This window comes from Nannospalax galili, unplaced genomic scaffold (genome assembly GCF_000622305.1).
Source record: "Nannospalax galili isolate Female #2095 unplaced genomic scaffold, S.galili_v1.0 scaffold188, whole genome shotgun sequence".
In the NCBI taxonomy this organism is placed as follows: Eukaryota; Metazoa; Chordata; class Mammalia; order Rodentia; family Spalacidae; genus Nannospalax; species Nannospalax galili.
In genome coordinates, this window is record NW_008360325.1 from 7,121,506 (window position 1) to 7,142,188 (window position 20,683).

At 45.7% G+C, this 20,683-nt stretch overlaps 1 protein-coding gene and 1 long non-coding RNA gene across 2 annotated transcripts in view; both read right to left on the reverse strand.

Moving 5' to 3' along the window:
- Positions 1-453: 453 nt before the first annotated feature.
- On the reverse strand, positions 454-6,166 carry LOC115068848. Its single transcript, XR_003848203.1, has 3 exons — positions 6,130-6,166; positions 5,121-5,171; positions 454-543 (listed from the first exon to the last, which is right to left on the reverse strand). It is a non-coding gene; the product is annotated as an uncharacterized LOC115068848 (long non-coding RNA).
- Positions 6,167-11,862: 5,696 nt separating this feature from the next.
- The window catches only part of LOC115068847, a 68,110-nt gene continuing 59,289 nt past the window's right edge, over positions 11,863-20,683 (reverse strand). Inside the window, exons 5-6 of the mRNA XM_029559918.1 lie at positions 15,756-15,815; positions 11,863-12,231 (exon numbers count right to left, since the gene is read on the reverse strand). Coding sequence (XP_029415778.1) covers positions 12,049-12,231; positions 15,756-15,815 — 243 coding nt within the window. The 3' untranslated portion in view covers positions 11,863-12,048. The remainder of the gene's footprint in view (positions 12,232-15,755; positions 15,816-20,683) is intronic.

Sequence of the window (20,683 nt, forward strand, 5' to 3'; positions counted from 1 at the left end):
GGACACAGGTAAAACTCCATCAGAATAGAGTTTATTAGCAAAGGGCACATGGGACAGATTCCCTTCTGGGCAGGGAAAAAGTCTGTGTGGTTCGTAAGCTGGGGTCTTTTAAAGGGGGAGGCTTCTGCTTCCTGTAGAAGGTGGGAAGATGTATTTTTTTTTAAAGTTGGGCAGGGGAAGTGAGAGAATTGGACTGTTAAAACCTGTTCTCTTTAGAGATCAAAGGGGAAGCCTGTTGTGTTGGCCAAACAGTGGAGAAAAGTCTGCTTCTCTTGACTTCAAAGACCAGGGTGTTTATCAGCTTGGTTCCCTTTTCTCAGGGGCTTGTGAGGTCCATGAGGCCCTGTTGGTGAGGGGGCAGGGCTATCTGAACCTGAACATTCCAGCCTTTTGTGTTATAGGATAGGGGCCATTGTTGTCTTGCTACTTCCTGCTGGACAGGGTCGATGTGGGGGGGTGCAGGATTAGGGTTGATCAGACAGCAGGGGTTCCCTCTTCATGCATCTCAACAGGGTCCTCGATGGTTGACAGGCACTTGTATACCTGTGGAGGGAAGGAAAGTAACAACTGATTAAAATTAGTAAGAGTTAGTTTTTGGATTTGGTCCTGAAAATATCTGAAGAGGCAGGGAGCAATAGTTAGCACCAAGGTAATAGCTCATTTTTCTTTTTATTTTTCTTCTGCCAAGGCTGAACCCAAGAGAGATGGACTCAGTATTTGCTTTCAGGCATTTTGATAGCTGTTGGAGCGGCTAGAATCAGTGTCAGTTACCTCTCAAACACTTCTAGATAGGGAGAGAAAACAAATTTAGTCATCATTTAATTTTTTAGGCTAGAACAATAGTGGGTTGCCTCCCTTAGCTGTAAGTGGGCACTACAGTATTGAAGACCAAGATTTGAAGTCTTACATCTGAGCAGCATTGTCTTATTAGGAACAAAATCATCAATGAGAGATAATTGTCTAAATGACCTAAGAACTTATGTCTAATGTCTGGGTTATGTAATCTCTTGAACCTTTAAAATATACTGATGACTTTAATTTTGGTTATATTTTCCTTTTGGGTGTTTAAGACCATACTGTTGGCCCAAATAAACCAATTTATTTTTACTCTTAAGGTCGTATGAGGATTTGATCCTCAGGAGCCACATGGGCTTGGGGGAAGCCTCTGGCTCCTCAGGCTTTTCTTTTACCAGTTCCATCTATGTGAAGAGAAGTCAAAAGGTCCTGCTTGACCAGGGCTTCTCTTGGAAGCACGGAGGAAATGTTTCCTCTGTGTTGACCCTCCTCTTTGCAGATTGGACACTGGTTCAAGTCCATCTTCTGGGGTCTCCATGGCCTCCCTGAACAAGAGGACAGGTGACTCACCAAAGTTACAGGACATTTCGAGAAATGAGCTATAGCCCCTGGAACTTATTTGATCTTGGAGGGCAAGGAACAAAAATTTGTCCCTTTAACTCCCTCTGACCAGATAAATATAGGCCTTAGAGTCTGGTTATTAAACATCCAACAAGGTTAGTTACACCAGTCTGGTACTTTTAATTACCATGTGCTATGTAGATAGAGCTTGGGCAACATCCTTAAATAAACCTTGACTAGACATCCTTAGACTAGTTGACTAAGCTGCAACCTAGAAATTTGAAGGTTATCTATATATTATCTTTATCTCATTTTAAATTTATAGAAACACAGTAAGTGTGGTGGGAATGGCTGAGGTAGGGTTCAAGATTTTTAATTTAAGAGACCAGATACTTGTGGCCTGGTACTTGCTGTGTTCCTTGGCCAGTTTTAATTTGGAGCAATGAATCCAACCAAGTTCCCCTGAGAGCTTGGCTGCAGTCAGGGTAGATAGGATCACCAGGTGAGGACCAAGGCATCTGGAGGGTTTCCTTCACTCCTTTCTGTTGGGTGTGAACCTACAGGTAGGTGTGACCTCCAGGTTGTAGTGAGTGGTCAGTTTGGCCTTTAGAAGCCTGGGGAATAATCTGGTCAGCATGTTCCCTGAGTGGTTTCCTTAGAAAGGTGAAGGCAGGTAAATAGTTGTGTAGAGGGGAGGGATGCTGGAGGAAGAGGTCATCCTTGGCTAAAATTAGGGCCCTGGTGAGTGTCACAGGTTTGGCTTTTTGTGACATTGTTCCAAGTGGTAGGGGTCCTGACTCAATGACATCTGTGAGAGACACTATGGCTTGTGGGACCCCGTTGGGGTGAGAGTTAAACTTCTATCCATAAACCAAGTCAGGGTTGGGTTTGGTGGGGGATCTGGGAAATTAAGGAATCCTGGTAGGAGAGTTCCTGAGAGTTTCCAAGAACGAGTGAGTGAGAGGTTCACTGGAAGGGAGGAGGGAAGCTGGATTGAGAGGAGGGCAGGAATCACGAATGGGTAAGGGGGTTTTAAAGAAACATGACATGGGAGAGTTGTAGTTTAGAGGGAGCTAGACTGGCAAGAGATGTGTGGGTTACTTAAGCTGGTGGGAGGAAAGGACAGAAATGGGTTGACCCAAAGTGAGCTTAAGTCCCTCTTGAGCCAGGAGAGCAGTAGTGTCCAGAGCACAGAGACAAGGTTGCCAGTCCCAGATGGTGGTATTATGCTGTTTAGAGATAAGCTACTGGGGCAAAAGTGGGACCCCTCATCTGTCCCAAAACCCCTAATGCCTGGTCCTTATTTTTAGTTGTATAAAAGAGGAATGAACATTTGAGGTTGGGGAGTGGTAGAACCAGTAACTTTAAGAGTGTTTATAGTTGTGGAAGCTTGTTGTAATGGGCTCTAAGGGGTCAACAGACTCAGGGGAGATCCCTTTGGAAGCTTCATGGAGCGGCTTTGTAAAGTGGGCAAAGTTAAGAATCCAGGTGCAGAGGTACCCTGCAATGTCTAGGAAAGAGAATTTTCTCCTTGATTGTGGGGGGGTTTAAAGACCTTAGGTAATTTATCCTTTCTATAGTTAAACAGTGGGATATAGGTGTGAGAAGGAACCCCAAGTACTTGACTTGAGGGAGAGAAAGGTGAGTCTTAGTCGAAGATATCTTATATCCCTTGTACCCCAGAAAATTAAGGCATTTGATTGTGTGGGCCTTGGAGACTGAGAGAGATGGGGAGCAAAGAAGTAGGTTGTCTACATATTGTAGGATGGTGGAGGGGTTAAGGTCTATGGAGCTTAAATTCCAGGCTGGGCTTGTCCAAAGTGGTGAGGGCTATCTCAAAACACATGGATCAGGACAGTCCAGGTTAGATCATAGGTGTGAGTGATGTATTTAAAATCTTGTATGAAGTGTGTAGGATTAGTAGAAAAAGAGCCTATATTGCATTTGAGTTGAGATAGATCTCCAAGAGAGAAAGGGACATGGACCTTGACCATCCTGTTCATGTGTGCCACCTCCCTGAGGGGGGAAGATACCATGGGCAGGGGGTTGAGACTGGGTGTGGGAGTGAGTATGGCTTAACATAGGAAAGGGGTTGGGAGAAGGGGAGTCCCAGGAAGAGGCCAGAGTGGGAGAGATGGGAGGGGTGTCCTGTCCATGAGGGGATGCAGGGACAGGGGTATTGGAGGCAGGGTCTAGAATTGAAGTAGAAGTAGATACAGGAGGGATAAACAGGTTATTTGAGCTAGAAGCCAGAATAGGGGAGACTAGGGAATATTTGGCAAGGAGGTGTTTAAGGTTTTAGATTTTTTCAAGTAGAGGAGAGTCAGTGGAAGGAGAGCAGGTGATGAACTTAGAGTGGCACTGGAGAGGGGGAAGGTCATGGGAAGATCATGGCATGGAGAGGGAGTTTGAGTTGGAGAAAGGAGGGGAGCCAGGTTGGGCCCTGGAATGGAAGGCAAGGGGGAGTATAGCAAGGGGAGAGCACAGGGGGGACTTGGCTGTGCCTCAGGCTGTTGAGCAGGAGGAGGTTGGGGATAGGTCCTAATTGGAGGCTGTTCCTCAGCTATGGTAGGATCAAAAGCCAAGGTGGAGGAGTAGGGAGGAAGAGGAGGAGGGGTGGAGGCCCCTGGTGGGTTGGGATCCCATGAAACTGTCTTAGCGACAAGAACCCAATGGGAAGAACATGGGACCCAGAGGGAGGGATTAGCACAGAGATCAAAGGAAGCTTGGATGTGTGGTAATTTGGACTGTTTGCCTTTACAATGGCAGAAATTTTCTAAATCTCTCAAAATATTGAAGTTTAAGGTTCTGGTATCTGGCCAAACAGAGTTATTATCTAACTCATACTGAGGCCAGGCAGTGGTGCACAGGAACTTCAGGTGTTTTGGCCTGACTGTATCCAAAAGTCCTAGTTGTTTTAAGGATTTAAGAAGACAAGCAAGAGGTGTGAGACCCTGAGACTTTGAGTGGGTGGTTCCCATAGTGACAGATTAAGTACAGAGTGAAGAGGAGATAGAGAAAGAACCCAGCAAGCTGGTAGGAGGTAGAGACAGAGCCGAGCAGATGGGAGACAAAGAAAATCCCCTCTCCATAGGGAGTGGAGGCAGGATCATGAGTCTGGGAAGGAAAGTGCAGCTGATGAGGAAGAGAGAGAGAGATAGGGAGGGAGTAGGAGAGGAAGGGGTTTGGCATCGGCCATGCAAAACGAAAGCAAGGAGAACCAAGTACCAAAAGAAAGCATCCTTTTTTTTGTTGTGCAGGTTTGAGTTATTTTCGAGTTATTTCCAATTCCCAGAAGGCGTCATCCTGCAATTAGATCATCAGGGAGAGGAAAGGCAAGATCCTGTCCTGGACAGGAAGTAGTGTGTGTTCCTATCTCTGGAAATAGAGTCCTATACCCAGAGAAAGGAAAGGGTTTTCCAACACACGTGTGATTTCAAGGCAAGTAAGAGGAGCGGAAAACCCTGCAATGAGAGCGTGGCGTGACCAAACAGTAGATGGAGACAAAGTACAGGAATGGGATGGGAGAAAAGCAGAAAAAATGCAGTGAGCCAGAAGGGAGGGGAGCTTGTGGAACAAGTTGACCCTGAGGTTTAGTAGAGGCTGAGGGAAGATGAGCCCCAGAAGGGTGGTGGTTTAGTAGAGGTTTAGTAGAGCCCCAGAAGGGCAGTGGTGAGAGAGAGAGGAAGGGGGAGAGAGGGAGAGAGAGAGAGAGAGATAGGGAGAGAGAGAGCTAGAGAGAGAGGTACTTAATATTAACTTACATATTTTGGTACCAGGAATCATGTTGTAGATTAAAGAGAGAATATTTTGGCCTGAAAAAAATATGTTGGTGTTAATTTAACATTTTTAGTTTATATGAGATTTTAGTCAAAAAATTAATATGATACCAAGTAAATTAATTTTAAGAAGCATAAATTTATATTGACTGTGTATACATATTTAATTATATAATCTTTGTTGAGAATGTGGCTTATCATTTTTAAACCAAAACACCTTTGAAGTAGACAAACAAAATGAATACATCTTAAAACACAGCGAAAGTAAACTAAAAATAAAAATTGTATTTAACAAATAGGATTTTACTCAACCAGCTTAGATGTTATTTTGTATAGGTAATTAGTGGTCTAAAAAAGGAGTTAAGTTTCCATATAGATTTGAGGTAGCATCTTTTTCCTTTTTAAGAGCTAAATAACTGAAGGAAGTTAATAAAACCTTGTAGGAGACAGGAAAGACAAAAGGAAACATTAACAGACAAGGTTAAGAATAAAGAAAATCTAAATAGTACTGAAAATAATTCCAATAGCTAGTTTCATTAGTCAGTAATACCCTTTGTTGAAATTAAGTTACACCTTAGCGGTTCTCAACTGCACAGTGCCTTTATTCTCAGGCTGTTTTGTTGTTCTCCTTGTCACAGGGTCAGGGGGCCAGCCTGAACCTGGAAAAGTCTTAGGGAACACAACTTGAGATAATAGGCTTGAGTCTGAAGTGGGAGGGCCAATCCCATCTCCAGAGTCAGTATCTTAGTGAGCTCAAACAGCATGTGACAATTTACCAATATAATTAATATTACCCTAACATTATAACTAGAAAGCACTCAGGGAATGATGGGGCAGGAATATAAGCAAACATAGAGCATCTGAGTATCAGAGAGGGAAATAACTCTATTTCAGAGAAAAACGGGCTTAGAATCACAATGTAGAAAGGGGAGGAGTTAAGACCAATAGAGATGGCATCTCAAGCCTCTCACTCAAGTAGACTATTACTTTTTACCTCTCATTGTAACTATGTGCTGGTAGTAGCTTGTCTCTTGTAAGGTTTTGACCCTGGAGTACAGCAAATTTCCATGTGCTTCACAGGTCTAGTCATCGCAAAGTGTCAGCTCCATTTACACCAGCCACTGTAGCTGTGAATGCGAAGCCAAATTGTCAGCATTTCTTAGTTTGTAGACAGAAGGTATGCTGAAAGCCAGATTAGTGGCATTGGAGAAGCCCAGGCAGGTCCCTTGAAGTAAGAACCAGGTTTTGGCACCATCTGGTAGTCAAAGTAGCCACATGACAAATAAAGTAGCCGTATGACGAGTAGGGTTGATCAGGAGAGAGCACCAGGGCACAGATAAAACTCCATCAGAATAGAGTTTATTAGCAAAGGAGCACATGGGACAGATTCCTTTCTGAGCAGGGAAAATGTCTGCCCGGGTCATGAGCTGGGGTCTTTTAAAAGGGGAGGCTTCTGCTTCCTGTAGAAGGCAGGAAGATGTGTTGTTTTTTTTTTTAAGTTGGGTGGGGGAAGTGGGAGAGCAGGACTGTTAAAAGCTGTCTTCTTTAGAGATCAAAGGGGAAGCCTGCTGTGTTGACCAAACAGTGGAAAAAAATCTGCTTCTCTTGACTTCAAAGACCAGGGTGCTTATCAGCTCAGTTCCCTTTTCTCAGGAGCTTAAGTCCTTGAGACCCTGTTGGTGAGGAGGCAGGGCTACCTGAACCTTAACAGATTCCTAATATCAGTCTTGGGCCTGGGGTCTCCGCATCCCTGTGTACACACACATTCCCACCCATGCAGTACACTAACACACAATCAAAACCTTGTATGCCTACACACATGCACACCACACACAAAAAAAGAAAAATTTAAAAATAAAAAGAAACATATATAGAGAGTCAGGTGCATATCTGTGTGTGTGCTCATTTGTGTAAAGGTCAAAGGACAAGGTTGGGTGTCATTCCTCAGTGGCCTCCATGGTCACTGACTATTCAGAGTGATATCCTGGGCAGGAGCTGGAAGTTCCAGACCAGGGTGGGAGGGCTGGGTGCATTGCTCTCTGAATCCCCAGTGTCCATACCTCCAGCCTCTGGGCTTGTGACCTGCTCTGGAAAAGTCTCCCCACCCACAGTGGGAAGGATTCCTGGTGCTGTGGGAGGAGAAATCTACAGGCTCCCATGGGAAGTAAAACTTCTCTTTCTTCCTCTTTTCCACAAGTACCGTCTCTTCACTGTCACCTGGGGATGCCCTGTTGCAATCTTTCCCAGAAATGGCTCAAAGCAGAGCTGCCTCTCTCAAATGACTCTTCCTTCCTCAGTCACAACCCCGGTGTTCAGCGTCATGGTCTTTCCAGCCCCGAGATGCCATCCCTGACTCCTGAAGCCTTTGAGGCACCTGCACAGTTCGGGAACTGCCCTTCGCTCTCCCTGGCCTCCTCAGGGTTGCAAAGCATCTCCATGCCTGTCTGCTTATTGATGTGCACAGACATGCTGTTCTCCAACCTCTTCCATGGATCCTTGTAGATTTACGTCTGTTTGGCTTTGTTTGTCTCTTTGTTTGTTTGTTTGTTTGTTTGTTTGTTTGTTTGTTTTGAGACAGGGTCTCCCTGTACCCTCAGCTGGCCTGGAACTCACTTTGCAAAACAGGATGGCCTCGATCTCATAGAGATCTGCCTGCTGAGGGCTGGAATTAAAAGCATGTGCCATCATGCCTGGCAGTGACTTTACATCTGTTGGGCCTCCAGAGACTATTGTGGAGTGGATGGAAGAGAAGGCCAAGCAGATAGCTGTGTGCATTCCAGCTGCCTGTAACCAGAAACAAGTGTCCTTGGATTCTTTACAGACACTGGCTGTTAGACTCCACAGGAAGGACCCAGAATGTATAGGGAGCATAGGCATAGTGCTTACTGAAGAGAACAACAGAATCACAGAAAGCATCTAAGGTACTAACCAGCCCTTTGGCTGCAGGAGACTGATCTTGAGTCCTGAAGGATTGTGGGAGGAAGATATTACACACGTTTAGAACTAACCACAGAGAAACACGAGGGAGAGAAGGTGCCGGAGTGTAGACCTGCTCGTGACAGGGGGTGTGAGACACAGTAGGCTAAGCCAGCTATGATGACATCAGGGAGGAGGTGTGTAGAAGGTAGCCAGATCACATCTGCATGCTGGGGATGCGGCTTATAGGACATGCTGGATGGTGCCAGCATCCTCTCCCTTCTGCATCAGCACCACTGACTCACTCCTCCTGGCACTGGGGGCTTGAACGTGAGAAATTATTTCTGGCAAGGGACCATGATGGCCCAGCATTGCCACCAGCCCAGGCCAAGCTCCAGGAAATCTGTCGGTTCCAGAGACAGACAGGAAGCCAGCCTGCAGCCAGACAGCAGCATGTGAGAGACCTGACCCTGCCTGGTCACTCAGGAACCTTAAGGTCACCTGACCCATATACTTTATGTTGTAGGAGGTCAAGGGAGGGCTCTTCTGTGGGTTCCTGAGGACGTAGGAGGATGGCCCTGACAGAACAGCACTGCAGCCAATGGTTGGGCAAAGAGGCCTGTGGGCTTACCCTCTGTCCTCTGAAGAAGCTGAAGCCATCTGACGCCCAGCAGCTGATGTGACCAGCCAGTGCCAATAGGATCTGGCAGTTGTATGCACTCCTGATGCCAAGAGCAGTGGGGTGAGATACCTTCCTGCCACTGGAGACCCTCCAAGTCACCAGCAGTGGCCCCAGCCTTAACCTCCGCCTGGAACCTTCCACAAGGTCTGGATTCTGAGTCAGGAGTTGAGACCTTATGGAGTTCTGGTTGTGCTACGATATCACTGGGTGACAGGAAGTATTTCAGCTTCACGTAGTCTTATGGGGACACCCCATGGCATTGCATCTATCCACTCCTGACTGAAAGATTATGAACCCACATGGCTGCAATCCAGTGTACACAGGTGAGCATGGTGTGGATTAGCTCTGACATTAAGGATGCAGAGCTTGCAAGGGTGCTCCCTGGAGTACACGGGACAGGAGCAGATAGACTCCTTCCCTTAAGATGTTCCCATGTTCTAGAATGAGGGGGTTGGGGCAGGAGACAGGCAGAAGGAGCTTCATTACAGGGGTGATTGCTTTAAAGAGTAAGGCTTACAACTCTCAGAATTCTAGAAGCTCCAGAGAGACATGTGGTGCAGGTGGCCATGTTTGACAGGGGCATCTTTGTTCCCGGGATGCCACACTGCTAAGGAAGCTCAATTGTAATTAAAAGCAATTATCTTCAGATACTCAACTCTAATTCTCCCAGCTTAGAATGACCGAGAGCCAGGTGGAAAGATGGTAGCCATCTCCTTTGACCACTGAAGAGGTGCTGTGCCCAGTCATGCACCCTGAATAGGCAAAGCCAAACTGGCTGAAACCCTTAGGGTTCATCAGCCACTGTTTGAAGGTCTTTTTTCTAGAGCAGGATCCCAGATCTCTTCCAAACAGACCCCATCCAGCTCTCAAGTTCAGTCTGTTAACCTGAAACACAATGATCACCCCAGGACCAAGTGAAGACTCCCAGCTGTGTGGCCTGGGCTGAGTCCCTTCCCCCTAGCCTCTCTGATGCTCGGGGCATTGTTAACATCATTGATTTAGTTTGGAGTGTTTATTTGTTATTTGTTTGTGTGGACAGGACTTTATTTTTATTTTATATATATATATGTATATATATATATATCCATACAATACACACACACACGTTTGTGTGTATGTGGGTACACATGTGTGTGCTTGTGTGCATGCTCCACTGTGCTTGTGGAAGCTTGAGGTTGATGTCAAGAATCTTTCTCAATTGCTCTTTCACTGTATTCTTTAAGGCAGGGTCTCTCAATCAAACCCAGAGCTAATCTATACTCTTGCTAGCCAGTTTGCTCTGGGGAACCTGTCTCCAGCCTCGGAGGCTAGAAGTATGTGGGTACACATGTGTGTGCTTGTGTGCATGCTCCACTGTGCTTGTGGAAGCTTGAGGTTGATGTCAAGAATCTTTCTCAATTGCTCTTTCACTGTATTCTTTAAGGCAGGGTCTCTCAATCAAACCCAGAGCTAATCTATACTCTTGCTAGCCAGTTTGCTCTGGGGAACCTGTCTCCAGCCTCGGAGGCTAGAATTACAGGTGAGCATGTAAGTTTTTGCTTGCAAGGCAAGTGCTTTAACCACTGAGCATCTTGTCAGCCCCCTTGTTTTTTGTTTTGTTTTGGTTTGTTTGTTTTGTTTGAGACAAGATCTCATGGCGCCTAGGCTGGCCTCAAGCTCCCTATGTAGCCAAGGGTGACCTAGAATTCCTGTTCCTTCTGCCTTTACCTACTGAGTGCTGGGATTACAGGCATGTGCCGGCACACCCAGCTTGAGACTGCAAATCTTCATATTACTGAGCTTAAAGGTCTGTGGTAGGGACTGACTGAGAAAGCAGCCCTGACAGACCAGCCCTGGCAAAAACTATGGCGATCACTGCACACAGAGCTCTTAACTCAAATGAAGTCAAATGAAGGTCTCCGCATGTAGTAGCTTTTGAATAAACAACAGTTTGACAGCCAGAGATGATTAAACACAAATTTCAGCCTTTCCCCTGACCTCTTAAAAAAGCTTGAAGGAGGCTCAAGTCACACTCCAGGGCAAGTGATAATAAAGCATCCCGCCTCCTTGATCTGCTCCTGGCCCCATGGGACTCTCTCCTCCTTCCTCGTGGGTACTTTAAGATCTCACTGGCAGCTGATCTTTCTTCTGCTCCTCCCCGGACTTCCTGGCCCTCCTGTCCTTATCCTAATAATCTGTTCCCATTCCTGAGTAAGGGCCTTGTGAAGCCTCTAGGGCCCCCCCCCCGCACTCCCCATTCACTCACTCTGGAAGCTGCCTGACCCGCAGAGGCTTCAGGGAGACTGTGCACCCTCCTGAAAAAGCCAGACCTCAGAATCATCCTCTGTCCATGAAATCTGCCCCAGCACACATTGGTCTTTGGGACTGTTTCACTGGTGCACAGAATAGCGAACTTGTCAGTCAGACTCCCAGTATCCATGAACATTTGGTTTTCTCTCGGAGACCTCTCCTGGCTACATGCGCACCTTCTAGGCTTTTCTAGCTTGCTTGGCATAAGGTAAGAAAGAGCCAGAAAAATTCTGTGTCGGATTCCCTAGAGAGGCCCCACTGGGAGAGAAGAAAAGAAAGAACCCAAGCCGGAGGTGATGGAGAACGCTACAATCCCAGCACTCCGGAAGGAGAATTTAAGTTGAAGCCTGGCCTGGGTCACACGGCGAGGCCTTGCCTCAAAGAAAACAAGAAAGGAGCCCCTCATCTCCAAAGCCAGCTGCCTGCTCCTCTCTTGTGGATTCACCTGATTTGGTTTTGAATGAAGAAGACATGTCCCATACCAGGCTGTCACTCAACAACTGGAAGGAAGGAGAGTTGGAAAGAAAGCTGCATACCCAGAAGACGAACCACCTTAAATTTTCTGCTCAACATCAGATGGGCAGTGAAGAGATTATATGAATATTCCAGAGGATTCTAAAAGAAAGAGTATGTAGAGCAAAGTCCAGCCAGGCCTCCTGTACACAGAGCCATTTGTTTTGGGAACTGACAGAAAACCCACTGAAACCTCGAGTCAAGGGAGCTGAGCATGTCACCTCATTTGGATTCGAACAGAAGCCATCACCAGCTCCCTCTGAGGACAACCCATCACTCAGCAAGCCTTGCGGAGGGTCTGTGGTGCCCATTAGCATTTAATGTGATTCCTTATGGTAAGTGATGGCTGAGTTCAACTCGTTTTGAATGGGACTGGGCTGGGTCTGCCCGCGGAAAGCAATGCATTAGTGAAATTAGATGGGGTTCATCATCCTAGCACATGTCACTAGAGCCACTACAGACAGTAGGGACAGGGACGGCAGGAAGTAATCCTCTGCAGTGACAAACGTGTGTCTAGCTCCCATTGCTGTTCTGAGGAGGAGGAGGAGGTGTATCAGGATCGCAGCTTTGCCCAGGCCGACGACCCATACTCTGTTCTTCACAGCCAGCCAGATGAGTCACAGGGTGAAATGGGTGAAGGCGCCTGGTGGTGCCAGATCTGTGCCTTTGCTGAAGATGCAGGTAGAGGTAAGCAGTCTAAAAGAAAGTAAAAAATCACAGTGGGGAGAAAAATGGGGAAAACTGCCTGCTGTAGTCCCGTGCTGAGTTGAACTGGTCATGAGCTTGCCCCATAGCTCTCGAGACCCTGGGGAGGGAACTGTATCTCATCTAAATGCCATTTTACCGATGTGTGTACTCAAAGACTTGATGGATGCATGAATGATCAAACTTTGCTTGATCCTAGTCTTAGGTAAACAACTTTAGCAATCCATCACCTGTGAGTTCAAGGCCAGCCTGGTCTACATAGTGAGTTCCAGGACAGCTGGGGCTACAGGGAGACCCTGTCTCAAAAAGACCAAAATAATAATAATAATAATAATAATAATAATGATGATGATGATGGATCTTGACAGATGGATGGGATCAATCCATACACTAGAATATGATTCAGTCTTTAAAAGGGAACAAATCCTGGTACCCGAGGATACCATGCTCCATAATGTAAGCCAGCCAAAAGGATAAATAATGATTCCACTTACAAGAGCTACATAAAGAAGCCAAATTCAGAGAAACTAAAGCAAATGGTGGTTGCCAGAGGCTGGGGACAGCGACAACAGGGAATTAAATGGATACAGAATTTCATTTTTATAAAATGAAAAGCATCCTGTGGATGGATGGTAGGGAGTACACTTTATGCCACTGAAACACAGTTTAAATGACCAAAGTGGTGAATTCTGTTATGTGTGTTCTCCCACAATTAAAGCAAATGCTGGGAATTTCATCCAACCTGGAAAATGCATATGGCAAGTAAGTGCAAATGACAAGATAGAAAATGGCCTGGACCATAAAAACCACATGTGTTCATGGGCAGGGATGGGTAGGACAAAACCCACTGCACACTGGGTGGCAAAGTCATCATCGTTTTATTGCTTTTAAGTTTATGTTTTCCCATTTCCTTTAAAAAATTCTTAACTAAAAGTAACAAAGTCATACTTATCTGGATCCAGGAACAAAGATACAAATGTATCTGAAAGAGATTGGCGGAATGGGTGTAGTCATGGACTTTTAGAGGCTCCTGAGGCAGAAGGATGGAGGACTTTTTAGGTGCTGAAGTTGCTTAATAACTAGATCTGATGGTGATGATGGTAAAAGTGATGGTCATGAAAATGATGTTAGTAATGGTGATGGTGATGGTAACGGTGGTGATATGGTGGTGGTGATAATGATGATAACGGTGAAGAGCGTAAGGATGGTGAGGATAGTGATGAGCGTGGTGATGATGATGATAATGGTGGTAGTAATGGTGATGGTGGTGAAGATGATGGTGGTGAGGATTGTGATGAGTGTGGTGATGAAGAGGAGAGGATGGTGAGGAGTGTGAGGTTGGTGATGATGGTGGTGATGGTGGTAAGGATGCTGAGGATGGTGGTGATGATGAGGATGGTGGTGATGGTTGTAAGGATGATGACGATGATGATGTTGGTGGTAAGGATGGTGATAGTGGTACTGATGGTTGTGAGGATGGATTAAATAAATTACAATGAATAGAATATGGCAAAGTTGATGTTGAAATGGGAAGATAAAGCCTGAAGCTGCTCTTATTTGGCTGTGAATTCAAGATAGGGGCATATGTATGTGTATCTAGGCTGAACTAGGGACCATGAGGCCTGAGTCTTCACACACCAGGAGCAGACCACTTCTCTTCTTCAAACCATTCCTGTATGTGAAATCAGAACTCTATGCTGATGAATCTTTAAGCACCTCTCTGCTCTGAGAGTTTGCAAATGGACAGAGCGTCTCTCAACCCTCTGAAGTTATAATATAAAGTAAGCACATTCCAAGGTTGAATGTCTAATGTGTCTCTTGTTGCAAAAGGATTTCCATGAATGTTGTTTTTAAACTAATCAGATGCATATTGCAATGCTCACAATAAATATATGAGTACAAACAAGACAAACTCATGTAAATGCAGAATTATATTAAATACATTATATAAATGTCATATAAACTCTGAGAGGGTGGAAACCAACCATGACTACAGATAATTCTAAATAAATAACTTGTTCTGCTTAGCTGTTTCTTGAGCCACAAGGCTTGAACTGTAGAAAATGACTTTTACCATCCCCCTCCTCTCTGTTGGGCTTCATGTAGGCCTTATGCACTGCAGACACTCAGTAGTGTCAAAAAGGCAGTCATTTCTGAGGAGTATTTCAGAAAATGCTTATGTACCAGGTCTTCCAGATTCACAGAAATGTGTCCAGGAAGCATGTCGCTGTAACAGGACTGTACCGTCAGGTGACCAGACAAAGCAGACAACCTGAGCGTTCAAAAGAAAGAACAGGGAGAGGGAGGCAAGATGGCGGCCATCTGCCTATTTGCATAGCTGAGGTGGACTTCCTGAGCTGCCAGTGGAAGTCCAGTGATTCACAGACGAAGCTGGACAGAGGACGGCCCTTGAGTTCACTGAGAGTCCCTCAAAAGTAGGAGGTCAGAGGGCTTGAGAGATGGCTCACAGTTAAGAGCACTGGTTGCTCTTGCAGGTTCAATTTCCAGCATCCACATGGCTGTTACAGAGTTCAGGACCACCAGGAAAAGACCACCAGACACCGGGTCAGATTTTAATTCAAAGTTTTGTTCAAGCTACTCAGGAATAAGGACTGCAGCCCTGAGGGAGTGGGGAGCTACCTTTTAAAACAAAAAACGCAAGAGGACTTTCCAGGTGGGGGTATTATTACTCAAAGCAGGCGATGTTAATCATCTCATGACAGTTGTACAATTGCAGGGTCCCCAGTAGAGGGCTTTTGCAGGGGTCACAGCTTTGATACATTGTTTAAAGATTAGGTAAACAAGACATTTCCCAACTTTTTGAACAAACAAGCAGGGGCACAAGGTAAACAGTTACAGCGACTGTGTGGCAACATCGCTCTGCTGAAGTTGCAAAGAGTTAACAATCCCATTCCCTTCCTGACACAGGGATAAACAAGTTCACAGAAGCCAGAAGGAGCAGGTGGAGACATCAGCCAGGGGCTTTGCAAAGCCTGCTTTTGTTACCCTGTGGTCTTACAATGAAGGTCAAATGATTTACAAGAACTGGGGGTAGGGGAGAATTCAGCTCAGGGTTACTTCCTTAAGATGGAGTTTCCAAAATGGAGCTTCTCCGGCCAGCACCCATGTGGTGGCTAATACCCATCCATAACTCCAGTTCAAGGGGATCCAGTGTCCTCTTCTGGCCTCCACAGGCACTGCACAACACAGGTGCACTTACACACATGCAGGTAATACACTCATACACATAAAATAAAAAGAATGAAAAGAATATTTTTAAAGTAGGAGGTTGGAGTAGTCACAGCCTGTATGGGGATGCGGAGACTGGGGTTGCTTCTGCAGGGTCCTGTCACCATGCTTGCCCACCATGAAGGACTATGCCCTCAAACCATAAGCCAAAAATCAACCTTTCCTTCCTTCAGTTGCTTCCACCAGGTATTTTGTCACAGCAGCAAGAAAAGTAACTGATATGTGGTCATTACAGATCATGAAGTTAAGATGATGTCTTTACTTACCCCTATGATAAATATTCTTCTAGAAGCAAAATCCAAACACAGAGCCTCAGGTAGAATACCCTATAAATGCAAAGGCAGAAATGGAGTCATAAGATCTACAAGTCAGGGAAACTGCCTGGAACCACTGGAAGCAGAGCCAGAGGCGTGAAACAGAGTGCCCTCCCAGGTAGGAGCCAGCCCTGTCCTCACCTCAACTTTGGACGCTTAGCATCCAGAATTGTATGAAACACCTGTCCATCCTTCAGGCCACTCAGTGTATTCTGCTGGGCTACAAAATGTCCAGCAAACCAATCTGACAGCAATGACCATCCTAGTGTGAAACACAATACCTTCCCCTGTGGAAGATCCTGAGATTCTTTTTTAATATTTTGTTGTTTTTATTTTATGAGTGTATTGCCTGCATGTAGGTAAGTGCACCCGTGTCGTGTAATGCCTGTGAGGACAGAAGAGGCCATCAGATCCCCTGAAACTGGAATTACAGACAGTTGTTAGCTGCCATGTGGGTGCTGGGATTCGAACTAGGATCTTCTGCAAAAACAACCAGTGTTCTTAACTGCTGAGCCATCTCTCCATGCCCAGATCTTGATATTTAAAGTGAATGATGATGCCTAGGACCATAGATCATTCTTTTTATATCTCAATTTCATCCCTCACCCCCCTCACACACACCAAGGACATCCATGTAGATAAGGACGAGCCAAGGTTCTCAGGAGAGCCAGACCTCATGGTTCCTCTGCTTCCACTTCCCTTACCACCGTGGGCAAGTGGCCTGGTCTCTCTGTTCCTAGTTCTTCAGCTCCAGATCAAGGTTGATATAACAACTTAGGAGTGTGCGACTTGCTTCATCAATTACACACGATGGTGTCCCTGGGCTCCCAGCTCTGAATAAATGCTCTATGACAGTGCTGCGTTTTCATTCCCAAACTGAAAGGTGCCATGGAATCCTCCAGTCATCCAATGCCCTGCTAAACTACCAGCTTTGTCCTTCGCTAAAATTCCAAAGCAACAGCTTCTAAGTCCCATGTCAACGCTTCTTAAATTGTTTACCCTGGTCCAGTTGAGCATCCCATTCTCTTCCAGCCGCTTGAGGCTTTCTTAGGCTGGAGAAAAAAATTCACACTCCATTCTAGCCATTTAATACATAGATTTTATACCCTAAACAAAGATAACTCTAATGAATTCACAGTCAACCTTTTCAGCCCTGTGATAGAAAAAGATTTTCAGTCACTTTAGCCCAAGCTACATCTGCACCCAGGGTCACCCAAAGAAAAGGACAACACATTAATCTTTGTCCTCCTTGTGTTGAACAACCTCTCAAATAATCCATAGCGTGGCACGAAGCGAAACTCAAAACCTTAAAACGCCATCTATCTGGTCCCCAATTAAAACATAATCTTTTTAAGCTGCCAATACTACCAAACTGAATCAATAGAGGGGAGCTTCTGAGTGGCGTTTCCTAGTGATCTGCTCCGACCGACCGACCGGGAATAGATTGTTGCTGTCATGACTGGAAGGAGAGGAAGCGGACCCTGTAAGGAAACCTTAGGACTGAGGGAAGGGTCGCAGGTGACGTGGCTTCCCCCCCGCAGAGGAACCAATGCCTAAAGTGTCTCTTAGGATGCTAGCTGTGGAGATGAGTTTTAAAAATTCCTGTGAAACCACAGTGTATTTTTTCAGGAAGTGATTTAAGCATCCATCCAAGCACTGGATGGGTATCTTTAAAGAGCACCCTCTGCATAGTGTGGAATATCTTGAGATTTAAAGTGAATGAATGATACCTAAGATGGTAGATCATTCTTTTTATGCCCAAGAAAAAATGGACTCAACGGCACTGTGGGATTTCCCACAGGTGGGAGAGTGCCTCTCAGCCGGGGTCCTTGACACTAAGGCTCCCGTCCTTCGCTCCTCACCTCACTTCGGATTTGGAGGAAGGCTCTGAACTGCACCCCTGATGATTTCTCCACCAGCTGCCCCTGAGCCAGACAGCCTTCACACCTGACAGTAGTTCAGGCTTCTTCCTCCAATGTTTGCAATAGCTGAGGGCTTCTTTCTCCAGTGTTTGCAGTGTTGAATGAGGATAAGGCTGGAAGCCAAAAGGACTGAAGAAAATAGTCTCTTGCCACTCCGACCTCCATATTTGTGTCCTTGGTTAGTGTGACTGTGAGCTGTGATCTGACTCAACAATCTAAGAAGTCAATTCTCCATGAACTGGTACCCCCTTGTCGTCTCTTCAACATCTCTCCCACTTTGGACACCGTTCAGGGTAGAGGGGCTGTGGCTAGCACTTCACAGATATCCAGTGTGTAAGAGGCTGTTTCACTGCAGAGGAAGGTGTGGAGTGTGGTGGGCCAGAAGAGAGGAGACTGGTCTTCCCAGGCAGTGGGCCTCCTGCTTAGAACGCCCTAAAAGTTTCTAGTAGGTGGATTCAGGAGCTCAGAGATAAAGGATCGGGGTGTGGGCTGAGAAAGTTCTAGAGAAGCTGACAAGATGCGAGATGGCTTAGGGAAGAGATTCCTGGCAGGTGAAGAATAAGGCCCTTTCTCAGGAACCCTGGGATGAACGGCACAGTGAGGAAAGGATGATGATGGGTGGGTGAAGCCAGACCCAGAGCTTGAGGGAGGGTGCCAGTGTCTTCTTTGGCTGGTTGACAAAGGAGAGGCCCCAAAGAGAGCTGAGGTTCAAGGAGGGAGCTCACAGTGGGAGCTTTGGAGGATTAGGGTGTACTGGATCATCTTCAATATCTTTCCAGAGTAACAAGTATAACCTCAGAGTCATTTTTCATGATTTTTTTGGTTTAGGTTTAGAATGTCTTTGACTATCATCCTGTTCCTGGACCCCAGCCCTCAGGACAGCCCTCGGGACAGATGGACAGCTCTGTGGTCACATGGAAGAGACTGTGCCTCAGAAGGGGAGGAGTGATTTGAAGAAACCACCAGCGGGTGTCTCCAGTACGTCTCACGGCATCACACCAGCAGAAAGTGGCCGTGAGCACCACTTGCTCTGAGACCTCTACTGTTCTTTCTCTCCTGCAGTGTTGGGGATGGACCCAGGACTACATGTGTGCTGGGCAAGCACTTACCCCAACATTTAACCTCAACTATTGCCTTGGAAAAGCTTCCAGTCCTCCAGCTCTATGGGACCACAAGCCTCTACAAGAACTGAAGAAGTTAAAAAAAAAAAAAAAAAAACTTTAGACTAAAGATAGACCCATGGGAGAAGCTTCAAAAGGCAAGGCCACATGCTTTCAGCACTCCTCTTTAATAGGTGGGACTTTCAGAACGTTGGGCTGGCTGGGAATGTCCAGGTGGGGATATGGCAGGATCACCCTAATCTGGGGGAGGGGCTTACAGAAAGAAGAGGTGGGCGGAGCCTTGAATGCCGAGGGACCAAAGGCTCAAGACGACTCTGTCTAGGGCAGAAACTCAGTCCTGTCTCCTCGGGCATCGTCCGCGGTGCTCACTAAAGAGCTTCAGGGAGAGGCTTGAGAGCTGTGCTTTCCTCTTTTTTTCCAACCCAGGCTCTCAAAGTAGAAGCTTCTGATCCACATAGCACCAGAAATCTTTACAAGTGAGAGCAAAGGACTTATTATAACCACAACCTTCCGAAGCTTTCTCAAACAAGACCTGTCTACTGAGAACTCCCAGATTTTCCAAGTGGGACAGTCACTGAGATGTTATAATCGATCTGAATCTGAGAGGGAGAAGGGAGTTTCCCTCTTCCTGGGAGGCCTTTGGATTCTCCTCATCACATTCCCTCAAAAATTACTTTCAAACCACACCTCCTTGTGCAAACACAGGGTCAGGGTCAATACACACTGGTGACATTTTAACATCAGAGTTTAAAACCACTAAATTGGATTAGAAAGTGTATGGTTTTTGTTTCCGTAGAATTCACATTTAGTTCACTCCTGAGCAAAGAAATCGGAAAACTACGGTTGTAATTGTGTAATGAGACAGCAAGTCATGTTTGATCTCCATTACAAATATAGAAACAGATTACACAAAGCACAAGAAATGCAGAGTCCCTCCTTTTTCAAGGTTTCAGTGACCCAGGGTCAATTGTGTACTTAAAATAATATAGAATAAGGGGCTGGAGAGATGGCTCAGCGGTTAAGAACACTGTTCTTGTAGAAGACCCGGGTTCGAATCCCAGCACCCACATGGCAGCTAACAACTGTCCGTAACTCCAGTTCCAGGGGATCCGACAGCCTCTTCTGTCCTCTGCAGGTGTTGCACAACATGGGTGCACTTATCTACATGCAGGCGATACACGCATACACGTAAAGTAAAAATAATAAATAAAATATTTTAAAATATGGAATGGAAAATCCCAGAAAAAAACAATTTATAGGTTTTAAATCATGCACCACTCTAAGCAGTGTGATGAAAATCTTATGCTGTCCTATCTCACCCTGAACATGGTCTGAGCCTTTGTCCAGCATCTCCATGGTAGGTCCTGGGGAAGCCATCTTGCAGTGTCACAGGGCAGTGCCCAGGTCACCTTTATTTTAACTTAATAATGACCCTGAAATGTAAGAGTCAATTTTAGTACACTATGCTGTTAAAAGTGTCCAGTTTGATTATTAGTTATCGGTATTCATTTCTTGCTGTGCCTAATTTATAAATTGGAAGTTATCATAGGTATGTGTGTATGAATCTATGTATGGGGGAAAATGAAGTTTAAGTAGGGTTCAGAATGATCCAAGGTTGCAGGCACCCACAAGTCTTGGAATGTATTTCTGCAAATAAAGAGCAACTGAAATATTTAGCTTAATTTTGTAAGGAAACCACACGTGATTCCATAGCTCACTTTATAAGGCATTTTCTATCCCCTGATGGAGAGTTTTTTCCCTATGGGTTGAGAGGAGAGGAGAAGCCTCTGCACGGCCTGGCACTTAACTTCTCACCACTCACCTGGGACGTTGCTAC